The 12,079-nt window shown below is 50.3% G+C and overlaps 1 protein-coding gene across 2 annotated transcripts in view; it reads left to right on the top strand.

The window, feature by feature from the left end:
* LOC112113603 (rho GTPase-activating protein 39-like) overlaps positions 1-12,079 on the top strand; it is a 129,562-nt gene that overhangs the window by 92,191 nt on the left and 25,292 nt on the right. For both annotated transcript variants that reach the window (XM_026656749.1, XM_026656750.2), the window contains exons 4-5: positions 4,831-5,383; positions 9,669-9,758. In XM_026656749.1, coding sequence (XP_026512534.1) covers positions 4,831-5,383; positions 9,669-9,758 — 643 coding nt within the window. The remainder of the gene's footprint in view (positions 1-4,830; positions 5,384-9,668; positions 9,759-12,079) is intronic.

The following is a 12,079-nucleotide window of genomic DNA, read 5'->3' as shown; positions in this document are numbered from 1 at the left end:
TCTTTCCTATCTGAGAGATCCCAAAGGGATGTAGAGGGCAATTGCTAATCACCAACAGGGTGGACAGGTTCCATGGGCCTCTGGCTGCAAAGGTATGGCCTTGTGTTTTAGATGTGGCTCTCTAACTTCATCTGTGCTTTTGCACTTCAGCATCAGATGAACGCAACGCGAGCCACATGAGGCCACATCTTAAACTGGCCCAGAAGCTAGAACTGGTACAGAGAGCAGCTGTCATCTTGGTAGATGGGGTGGCTATAGAGAGTACATGGCCCCACACTGGTCACTTTTCAGCATCCAGGTAGACTTTGAGGTGTTGGTTTTGATCTATAAACACCTATCTATAGGCTATAGATCTGTTTGATCTATAAACATCCATAAAGACCAAGGACAGGGTAGGCCCGTTACTCGTGGGGGGAATAACAACAGAAAATGTGGAAATGGCAGAAGTGCTTAATGACTTCTTTGTTTCGGTTTTCACCAAGAAGGTTGGTGGTGATTGGATGTCTAATGTAGTGAATGCCAGGGAAAATGAGGTAGGATTTAGAAGAGGCTAAAATAGGGAAAGAACAAGTTAAAAATTACTTAGACAAGTTAGATGTCTTCAAGTCACCAGGGCCTGATGAAATGCATCCTAGAATACCCAAGGAGCTGACTGAGGAGATACCTGAGCCATCAGCAGTTATCTTTGCAAAGTCATGGAAAATGGGAGAGATTCCAGAAGACTGGAAAAGGGCAAATATAGTGCCCATCCATAAAAAGGGAAATAAGGACAACCCAGGAAATTACAGACCAGTCAGCTTAACTTCTGGGAAAGATAATGGAGCAAATAATTAAGAAATCACTTTGCAAACAGCTAGAAGATAATAAGGTGATAAGTAACAGTCAGCATGGATTTGTGAAAAACAAATCGTGTCAAACCAACCTGATAGCTTTCTTTGACTGGGTAACAAGCCTTGTGGATAGGGGAGAAGCGGTAGATGTGGTATATCTTGACTTTACTAAAGCTTTTGATACTGTTTCGCATGACCGTCTCAAACAAATTAGGGTTAGCAACCTAGATGGAGCTAGTATAAGGTGGGTGCAAAACTGGTTGGAAAACCATTCCCATCAGTGGTTCACAGTCATGCTGGCAGGGCATAACGAATGGGGTCCCGCAGGGATCGGTTCTGAGTGCGGTTCTGTTCAATATCTTCATCAGTTATTTAGATAATGGCATAGAATTTATACACTTATAAAGTTTGCGGACGATACCAAGCTGGGAGGGGTTGCAAGTGCTTTGGAGGCTAGGATTAAAATTCAAAATGATCTGGACAAACTGGAGAAATGGTCTGAAGTAAATAGGATGAAATTCAATAAGGACAAATGCAAAGTATCCCATTTAGGAAGGGACAATCAGTTGCACACATACAAAATGGGAAATGACTGTCTAGGAAGGAGTACTGTGGAAAGGGATCTGGGGGTCATAGTGGGCCACAAACTAAATATGAGTAAACAGGTGTGACAAAGTTCCTCCTCTATCTTGGTGGGTCCTGCGCTTATTGGCGGATTTTCTTGCCTCAGAGATTCACCATGTGGGTTGGGGAACAGGCCAGAGACCTTCCCCTCTGGGAGAACCCACAGTCCAGGTCAATTGGGAGGTTTGGGGGGAACCCGGGCCCGCCTTCTACTCCAGGTTCCAGCCCAGGGCCCTGTGGACTGCAGCTGTCTATAGTGCCTCCTGTAACAGCTGCATGACAGCTACAACTCCCTGGGCTACTTCCCCATGCCTCCTCCAAACACCTTCCTTATTCTCACCACAGGACCTTCCTCCTGGTGTCTGATAACGCTTGTGCTCCTCAGTCCTCCAGCAGCACACCCTCTCACTCTCAGCTCCTTGCGCCTCTTGCTCCCAGCTCCTCACACTCCCACCACAAACTGAAGTGAGCTCCTTTTAAAAACCCAGGTGCCCTGATTAGCCTGCCTTAATTGATTCTAGAAGCTGGTTCTTAATTGGCTCCAGGTGTCCTAATTAGCCTGCCTGCCTTAACTGGTTCTAGCAGGTTCCTGATTACTCTAGTGCAGCCCCTGCTCTGGTCACTCAGGGAACAGAAAACTACTCATCCAGTGACCAGTATATTTGCCCTCTACCAGACTCCTGTACCCCACTGGTCTGGGTCTGTCACACAGGGTAACACTGTTGCAAAAAAGTGAACATCATTCTGGGATGTATTAGCAGGAGTGTTGTAAGCAAGACACGAGAAGTAATTCTTCCGCTCTACTCTGCTCTGATTAGGCCTCAGCTGGAGTATTGTGTCCAGTTCTGGGTGCCACATTTCAGGAAAGATGTGGACAAATTGGAGAGAGTCCAGAGAAGAGCAACACAAATGATTAAAGGTTTAGAAAACATGACCTATGAGGGAAGATTGAAAAAATTGGGTTTGTTTAGTCTGGAGAAGAGAAGACTGAGAGGGGACGTAATAATTTTCAAGCATGTAAAAGGTTGTTACAAGGAGGAGGAAGAAAAATTGTTTTTCTTAACCTCTGGGAATAGGACAAGAAGCAATGGGCTTAAATTGCAGCAAGGGAGGTTTAGGTTGGACATTAGGAAAAACTAACTGTCAGAGTGGTTAAGCACTGGAATAAATTGCCTAAGGAGGTTGTGGAATCTCCATCATTGGAGATTTTTAAGAGCAGGTTAGACAAACACTTGTCAGGGATGGTCTAGATAATTAGTCCTGCCACGAGTGCAGGGGACTGGACTAGATGACCTCTCGAGGTCCCTTCCAGGTCTATGATTCTAAAAAGCCCCACCAGAGAGATCCTCTCCCTGTGGTACAATGCCATGGTTACCACCAGGAGCGGGGCGGCAGTAGGGCATTCTGTTTGCGGGCCCGGGGCTCTGCTGTTCCCTCCCATCCAGTGCGAAATAGCCCAGAGTTGTCGACCTTCAGGGCATGCTGAGGGCCCCATTGTTGGGGGGAGTTAAGGAGGTGGTGCCGGGGTCAAGGTGCAGCTGACTGTATGTTTAAATACAGTTACACGTGAAATGATCTTGTCTGGGCCTTGGAGTCTGCGACCCAGTGGATTATTAGAAACAAATCCAGGGTAGCTACTTGATGAAGGGTCATGAGTTCGTCCTCATCAGTCTCTGTGGAGTCTACTCGGAGGCACTGTGTGTTCGACTGAACACTGCATCTCGCACAGTCTCCTGCAGCTGCACTCCTGGGAGAGAGAACAGCCCCTTTCCGGTCCAAGGCCACGGATTAATTAACTGTGCTCTCAAGCCAAGCTAGCGCGAGCTGCCTACCCAGGCGGGGAGGCTCGCCCCCAGCTGCAGTGCAGATGCACTCTTAGGGCCATTGGGTACACCTCCCTGGTCTGGAGGTGGGGGCAGATAGAAGGCAGTACTCTTCCTGGTCTCTCTCAGCTAGTCCTCCCTGACCTGCAGGGGAGATGAGAGCACTTACCCCTGGGCCTCTGCCTGGGCCATTATCACGCTGCACCTCACTGTCCTCCGATAGACAGCCCAGCGTCTCCTCCCAGGGGATTCTCTTTAGGTGCATCATTACGCAGCCTTGCTACCCAAATAGATGTGCAAAGACCCTGGCCCGGCTCCTTGTCGCAGCCTGTCCTTCTCCATTGTAGATGTGGCCATGGTTCCCAGGAGGGAGGCTGCGGGAGCCAAGGAAAAGCACCCAATAGTTCAGAAAACTGGCTAGCCTGAAATGCTGTTGGCAGTAGTCTGGGACAGCCTGAGCTGGCCTTCCGCTGCCCCGTGTATGATGCTAAGCCTGACCAGAGCCCTCCCCCCATGTGTGATAATGTGGCTTATTGCACGTAACCCAGCTGTGAGACACTGGTTGAGTTGGCATAAGCCAGCCAAAGACAGGCGGTTCCTGGGGTCTGTGTGGACAGTGGGGGCCATGAAGTGGGGAACAGGCACTTTGAAAGGGCCACATGTGTGACCACATTCACTGGGGAGGAGGGCATGGGTTGCTGGGGAACATGGATGATGAGTGTGTGCTGGCTGTGGGGAGGAAGGTGTGGGGCTGTGCCCTCTCAGGGAGCCTCAGCAAGGTGGGGAAAAGCGGGGTTTGGATAGCAAGAGGTGATAGAGCATTTTGTCTGGGAGTACAACAGGTACTGTGTGCCAGAGAGACAGAGCCCGGATACTCCAGGGGAGGAACGTGGCATGCTGGCCAATGAAAGAAATCCACGCCTTGATAGACTGGCCTGGAGTAGAATGTGTGATGGGAATTTGGGATCACCTGGTGCAGGTGTTCTCAAGATACAGTCCTCCCAAAAGCTGACTAGCTTTGATCATTTCTAAGTGTTTATAATGCTTTGTTGCCAGAGCTGGGAAAATACTATGGGTGGGTTCCAGCTACAGGCCTGGAGCAGCAGCAAAGGGAGGCAGAGGCTGCAGAAGGGAAGGAACTGGGAGTTGTGCTCCTGAGCGCCCTGCCGCTCTCAGCTCTGCTGGCCCCCAGATAGAGCAGAGGGTGTGAAGAGGAGAGAGGGAGATGGGAGCTGAGTGGCTGTGAGGAGCGCCTGCTGTCTGGGTTGACACCTGGAGTCCTGGGCCAGCTTTGGGGATAAGTTCTGTTTCCCCACCCCCGCAAGGGACACAGAGTGGGAGGTGGGCTTGTCCCTAAACGTGTCCCAGGGGCTGTCAGCGGGGGCTGTTGGAGGAGTGCAGATCCCAGCAACTGACTGCATCCAAAATATATTTTTTCTCTGCTCACGACTAGTTCCTGGAGGTTGGGTGGCTGATGCTGTTTAACTACCTCACTCGGGTAAGACACTCAGCTAAAATGCTTTTGATTGTAACTTGTCTGTTCTCCCTTGCAGCCTGGAACAATCGAGTCAGACTCCAAGCAGGAGAATAGCGTGCAGCCTGCCATCAGCATGGGGTATCAGTTTCCCTACAGCACGTTACGGAAGCCCATCTCTCAACTCAGCATGGCAGACTGGGCTTCCAAAAACCTAAACATGCACACTCAGGGCATCTTCCGCCGAAGGATCTCCATCTCCAACATGCTCTCTTGGAACAGAGGCTCCATCAAAAAGCCAATGCTCATCACCAGCAACCACACCATTAAAAAGGAAGCATGTGAGATGTTTAAACTGGTGCAGATCTACATGGGTGACCGCCAGGCCCGCATGGACCGAAATCATGTGGCTTTGGTCACAGTTATCAAGTGCTGGAGCATACAGGGTTTACGGGATGAGCTGTACATACAGCTGATCAGGCAGACTACGGACAATATGTGTTACCGAAGTCTGGCGTGGGGCTGGGAACTCATGGCCATCAGTCTGGCCTTTTTTTCCCCATCACCCAAGTTTCAGTCTTACCTGGAAGGTTACATCTACCGCCATCTCGACCAGGTCAATGATGAAAACAGTAAGTGCCTCACACATCACAACAGTTGTTTAATGGCACTGAAATTCACCATCACGCATTGGGCCAGCGTCGGGCCTATGCAACTCCGCTGTTACTGTGCAGTGTCTGATTATTTGGGCAGCATCAGGTATAAACACTGAGGCTATGTCTACACTATGGAGCTTACACGGGCACAGCTGTACCACTGCAGCTGCGCCACTGTAAGACCTCTCGTGTAGCCCCTCTATGCTGGAGGGAGAGAGCTCTCCTGTTGGCATAATTAAACCACCCCAAATGAGTGGCGGTAGCTATGTCAGCAGGAGAGCATCTCCCGCCGACATAGCGCTGTCCTGACCGGCGCGTTTGTCAGTGAAACTTATGTTGGGTGTGTGTGTGGGGGGGGGGGAGGTTCACACCCTGACTGACAAAAGTGCTAGTGTAGACAAAGCCTTAGAGAGGGACAGACTGCTCTCCCTTATGCTAGTGTGAATCTGAAGTGACTCCACTGGACTGCAGATTTACACTGGTGTATCTGAAAGCTGAATTTGGTCCTTATTTTGTGGCATACCCTCTGAATGAGGGGCTATGGGGCATGTTATAATTAACTGAATTGTGCAGGAGCTGGTGGAGGTTGTAACCCTGATACTGATTAGTAAGGCTACGTTTTAGTCACAGGTATTTTTAGTAACAGTCAAGGACAGGTCACGGGCAATAAATAAAAAGTCACGGCCCCGTGACCTGTTCATGACTTTAACTAAAAATACCTGTGACTAAATCTTACCTGCTGGGAGGGGAGCACTCCTGAGGACTGCTGCTCCTGGGGGAGGGACGGGGGCAGCGCGGGGCCCCGCTGCTGCTGCTGGGGGGCCAGCCCGAGGGCCCCTGCCACTGCTGGGGGGCTGGGCTGGGGCCCCCGGCTGCTGCTCCGGCCGGTGGCCCGTCCAGGGCCCTGCCGCCGCTCCGGGTGGGGGACAGTCAGGGCCCCTGCCTGCTGCCGATGGTGGTCCAGGCAGGGGGCGGCCCGGGCTCCTGCCTGCCACCACTGGGCCCGGACCACTGCTCCTGGGGCTACCAGAGCAGCGGCCACTGCGGCTGGCTCTGGGGCTTTCTCAGATGCTGGGATGGCCCTGGAGTTAGCCGCACCTGCCGCCGCAAAATTCACAGAGGTCATGGAAAGTCACGGAAGCTGTGATTTCCGTGACCTCCATGAATGATTCGCAGCCTTACTGATTAGTAATACTGGTAAGTCGTCATGCTCAAACTCCAGGGAGGTTTGCAGCCATATTGCTATCAGCAGGCAGGGATAAGGGTTGTGCCATTCCCAGGAGCTGCTGGGCCTGTGCAGTAAACACTTCTCAAGCAGTCACAGGCACATGGGTGTTCCTTTAATTAATTAGTTTCCAGTGCCAAGGTGGTTGCATTCTATGAAGAGATGTAGGAAGCAAGTCCTTCCATCATGCAGCACAGCTGCTGTCAGGCCTTCTCCCAGTGATTCTAGCTTGTATCTGACGAAACAAATGGCTGTATGCAGTAGTGGATATTAGCGAGATAAGGTTGGGGAGGTGATATGTTTTACTGGACCAACTTCTATTGGTGAGAGCCAAGCTTTCGAACTACACAGAGCTCTTCCCCAGGCCTGGCAAAGGTACTCCTAGTCTCACAGCAAAATACAAGGTTTAACAGAAGTAGTTAGCACATCTTGTAAGGAGCATTCTGTCTTGAAAGAATACAAGCCACTGTAGTTGGCGTATATCAGTTCTAGACACAGTCTAATCAGGGGTTCTCTGACTGTTACAGCCTTGAGAGACAAGGTGGGTGAGGTAACCAGGGACCCACACGGTGACAGCTGCATTGCACACAGCCTTGAGGCCAGCCTTGACAAAACATAGGCTTTTGTCAGCAGCCCCACGTGTGCGATAAGCAGAGCCTCACCCCACGATGCCGGGAACGGCGTGCCTCCGAGCAAAGGTGCACCTCCAGTCGCTGGCCCCATCCATACCGGCATCTCCCACTTTCAGTGTGGGGCTCAGACAGATATAATCAGAACCCCATGCAAAATTACTAAGTGCTAACGATGAAGGTATTTATAGGCACTTCTTCAGTGCTCAAGAGCAACGCTTCTGCACAGTCATAACTACCACGCACGAAGTGCTCGAATCGTTTCTCCCATGGGGTGTTCTGCTGGCAAAGAAACTGAGGCTGTGACTTGTCCAAGGCACAGGGCCTGTGTCAGGCCAGCATTTGGAGTTCCTGGTTCCCAGTCCTGTCCTTTGCTCACAAGACTACACTCCTCCCAAAGGTCTCTGATTTAGATGGGTTTACTTTTATAAGTTACAGAGAACACTTGACTGGATCAGACTGACATGAGGAAGAGTAGAAGCTTTGAAAACAAAGTACAATAGAGTGGGCTGTTTGAGATGTAATGGAGATGCTGCCCAACCCCCCTAAAGACAGCACCCGGTGATAACTGGCTGTATGCCGAGGTTAAAGGATAGTGCTGTTGCTGGAGCCCCAGAGCCAAATCCAGAGGCACCGAGCAGCTGCTACACCCACTGGAGTCAGTGGGCCTGACTTGACTGGGCTCCTTATTCTGGCAAGTTCCCCCTGACTTAGCACTTCAGATGCCGAGCAAGGCTCTCAGGGAAGGGAACGGCTGGTGCTCGATCCCTGTAGCACTGACCTTGCATTGGGTTAGGGAAAGTTTGCATTCTGTCAAAAATATCAAGTATGCCCCACATGTGCAGTGTGCGATCCTTGGCCCAGGATTTGTAGAAATTCTTCCCAGCAGAATCCCTGCGCGTGCTGCAGAAACTGGTGTTCACAGCCTTAGCTTTTGCCTATTGCCCTCTGCCATGTACACCCCCCCTGAAGAACACAGGTGCACTGTGTTGCCAACCTGTGATGTTCAGTGAGGACAAATCCCAGGATCTCAAATTTCAAGTGCAGCCAAAAGTGTCCTGTGGATTTGATTCAGGGTGTATAGAATATTCCCCCACACTCACCTAACGCAAACATGGCTGCAGGACACTTGCTCAGACCTTCCCAATGGTTCTCCTGTGGGCTGAGATCAAGCGTTAGAATAATAGAATCATAGGAGTAGAAGGGACCTCAGGAGGTCATCTAGTCCAGTCCCCTGCACTCATGGCAGGACTAAGTATTATCTAGACCGTCCCTGACAGGTGTTTGTCTAATCTGCTCTTAAAACTCTCCAATGATGGAGATTCCACAGTTTCCCTAGGCAATATATTCCAGTGCTTAACCACCCTGACAGTTAGGAATCTTTTCCTAATGTCCAACCTAAACCTCCCTTGCTGCAATTTAAGCCCATTGCTTCTTGTCCTGTCCTCAGTTTTCCTTAAGAAAAACAATTTACCTTCCTCTCCTTGTAACAACCTTTTATGTACTTAAAAACTGTTATCATGTCCCCGTCAGTCTTCTCTTCTCCAGACTAAACAAACCTAATTTTTTCAGTCTTCCCTCAATACGTCATGTTTTCTAGACCTTTAATCATTTTTGTTGGAGCTTTCAGTCCCAGAGGAGAATTTCCTGGATGAGTGAGAGTAGAGAGTCTAATGGAATGGGAATTGTAACCTTAGTTCAAGCATTTGCTCTCCATAAACACCCTCCTAGATGGAGCATTGAATATTAGTGCTTCCTCCCATGGGTGTAGCAGCTCTGGGCTTCCCCTTGGCCAGAAATTCCGGGGCAGAAACAAACCAGGAGGCATCGTAAACTGGCTTGGGCAGGACTTTCTTCCTCTCATTTCCCAGACTCTGGTGCTGCAGGGACCAGTGGGATCACTAGGTCAGTCTTGCTAACCAGTATTGGGGCGGTGTTTGGTGGGCGAGAGTGCAGCTGATCTGTAAGCAAGACAAGTTTGCGGAAGGAGATTTGACATTCTGGAGCCGCCCTCCAGTATCCTTCCTGTTCAGGGGATTCCAGTGACGATCTCTCTGAGCCCTAGCCTAGGCCTTTCTGGAATTGGCTGATACCAGTGTCACGGACACAAGGTTCTTAGAGGCTCTTTCACTTTAAATAGATTTTATTCTCCTCTTCCCCATCTCCCCAGCCATGGCCTCCAGCTCTCCTAGCATCCGTTCCCTGACCAGTTGGGGCCAGCCTGCCCCCTCGTGCAGCACCAGAGCAGGTTGCTTTTGCTGATGTCTGTGGGCAGTTTTGGTGTCTTGCTGTCCTTTGTCCTTAGTTGTCTATGCTGGGTCACTACATGCATGCTATAAGGTGAAGAAGGCGGAGCATGTTCAGTCTGCTTTGCGGTCACTCACTTAACCGTGCTTTGGATTTTCAGTTACCCAGCGCATTAAGGAACTTCTGGATCTGAAAAACAAGAAGAACTCCAAATCCAGGAAAAAGAGGAAGCAAAACACCGAGGAAGAAGGTAAAGAGAGGCAGAACATGAAGACTACATGTGCATGGTCTGTCAAACCTCAGACACAGCAGATTAGTTGCTGTGGGAGCCATTTGCTAGTAGAACCTGTACCACAGTGTTGTTCAGTCTAGGAATATGAATGTGTTCAGACTAGCCCCGCCTATTAAGGTTGCCGAACAATTCTCATTGTAAGACTCTGTTTTCAGTTGCTTATAACTTTACCAAACGTTAACCTTTCGGTCTGAAATTTTACATGCCTGGTGTCTGCCTCAGGCTGAATTTTTTGGAAAATTTCATCCGAAAAGGTTTCCCCGTTTCCAAGAAAGAGACTAGAGACCTTCCCTTTGGGTAGCTCTAGCACCACCATGCTTTGGAGCAGGAACTTGAAAGTTGCCAGGGGGTTGGCCTTTGTGCCAGGAATGTGTCTTTTGCCATCCTTGTGAAAATCTGCCCACATTTAGCTAAGTTATAAGTCCTTGGAAAAAATCCCAATTCGCACACGCTCAATAGGAACTTCTTTGATTTTAATAGTGACATTCCCGGAAGCTTCTGTCGTCACTGGGCCCAGGGCTGAACAGGACTTTCACTGCAATTGCAGCTCTGGACATCTGCCGGCTGTGTGAGGGGTGGGTCCAGTCACTGGAACTGAGAGCAGGGAGTCTGCCTCTCCTGTGCTCTCAGTGACCCCTTGCTGGGCTCAGGCAGCATGGAGAAGGCAGCTGCTTGTTTCGAATGCAGAGGGGATAAGCGCTGGACCTGCAGGGGAGCAGATTGGGACAAGAAGCCTTGGGGTGGGGTGGTGAGTGGGAAACTGGGTCTGGCAGCTGAGGTGCAGAATGTGAAGGGGACTGGGCTGAGAACCAGAGGCATGGAGACTGGGCCCAGCTAGGTGAGGACAATGAGGAAAGCATTGAGAGCTGGTGAGCCAGAACCCCCTAGGATTTAAATATCTGTGCCTGCTCCCAGGAAGGAGTAGAGGAGGACCAAGACACTACTGTGCAGTGGAGGTCCTTGTACAGTTCCGGAGTTGGGAGCAGCATTGGTGAAACTCAAACTGTGCAGCCCAGAAATATTCCATAAACGGCAGCCTCCATTGCATGTCACTCGGAGGTGAGCTGTTTATTTGCATCGTGCTAATCAGCTTGGTTCAGCATTGATTTACAGTCACCCTTGGCTAATAGGTGCTTGCTTTCCATCCTCTGGTTGGTTGCGAGCTGCATTGTATGGAGGAGAGGGATTTTTCAGACACTCTGCAAATGCATTTGGATCCAGGTATCTTTCAGGTGAGAGGGATTGTGCAGTTTCTGCTTAATCTCAGCTGGTCAGACTGGCCTGCCAACTGCAGACTAGCTAGTATCATGCTGGGGCTGACTCTGCTCTAAGTGCCCAGGGCAGATGTCCATGCTGCTCTGAGCCCTGCCTCCTGCCCCTCCCCATTCCAGTGCTTACAGTAAATATAGTGTAGGTCCCCTCCCTCGTGACCCCACAGCTGCCAGCCTTCCCTGGGGCAGTGTGTGTTGGAGCAGCCTGGGGCGTTCGAGATGTTATCAAAGCCTCAGAGTTCCACTGAGCAGCTAGAGCTCATGGATGCCCCTCGCCACCATTAGCTGCAGCTCTCTTCCAGTTGCTTTGGGGGGGGGAAACTTCAGAGGAGCTCTCCTGCACACACTGTCCAGAGGGGGTGGGGGGCCATGCGGTGTTTTCCCCATACATTTGTTCAGGCTTCTCCTATGTTTCCATGTCTTGTGACAGTTGAGGAGATTGAGGTTCCCCCCTGGGGTGTCCCCTGGCCATTTCCAAGAAACCAATCTGCTTCCAAAACTTAGTCTGTTTGGTACAACCCATCCTTTGCCAGCCACTCTGGGCTCACTATCGCTGCCTGCCTGCTGCCTGCACAATAATCCCATGATAGGAATGAATTACTCTCCTAATGGGTGTGTCTTCTGGCCTCGGCTGGCCAAGACCATGGGTAAAAAAAACCCAGGACTGTTGGTAGATAAGTGACTGCACAAGTTACAAACCAGCCATTCCCTCCCTGCTGCTCACTGCATCCCAGGGCCAAACGCCAGTGTTGCTAACCCCAGCTATTCAGAAACCACGGTCAGGGACCAAAATAGCATGAGGTTTGAAAAGTAGGAGATTGGAGTTTTTTTTCTTGGCCCTTGTGTGGGATGCCCTGAGGGGTCATGTTTTCCAGCCAGGCTGGATTGATTTAAATCCCCAAGTGGAAAGCCTCAATTGAAATAATCTGTTTTAACCAAAAAAACCCAACAACAACGAGGAGTCCTTGTGGCACCTTAGAGACTAACAAATTTATTTGGGCATAAGCT

This window comes from Terrapene carolina, unplaced genomic scaffold (assembly GCF_002925995.2).
Source record: "Terrapene carolina triunguis isolate 2854851 unplaced genomic scaffold, T_m_triunguis-2.0 Scaffold233, whole genome shotgun sequence".
Taxonomy (NCBI): domain Eukaryota; kingdom Metazoa; phylum Chordata; order Testudines; family Emydidae; genus Terrapene; species Terrapene triunguis.
Note: the sequence above shows the minus strand (reverse complement) of the source record. Positions and strands in the feature narration are given on the sequence as shown.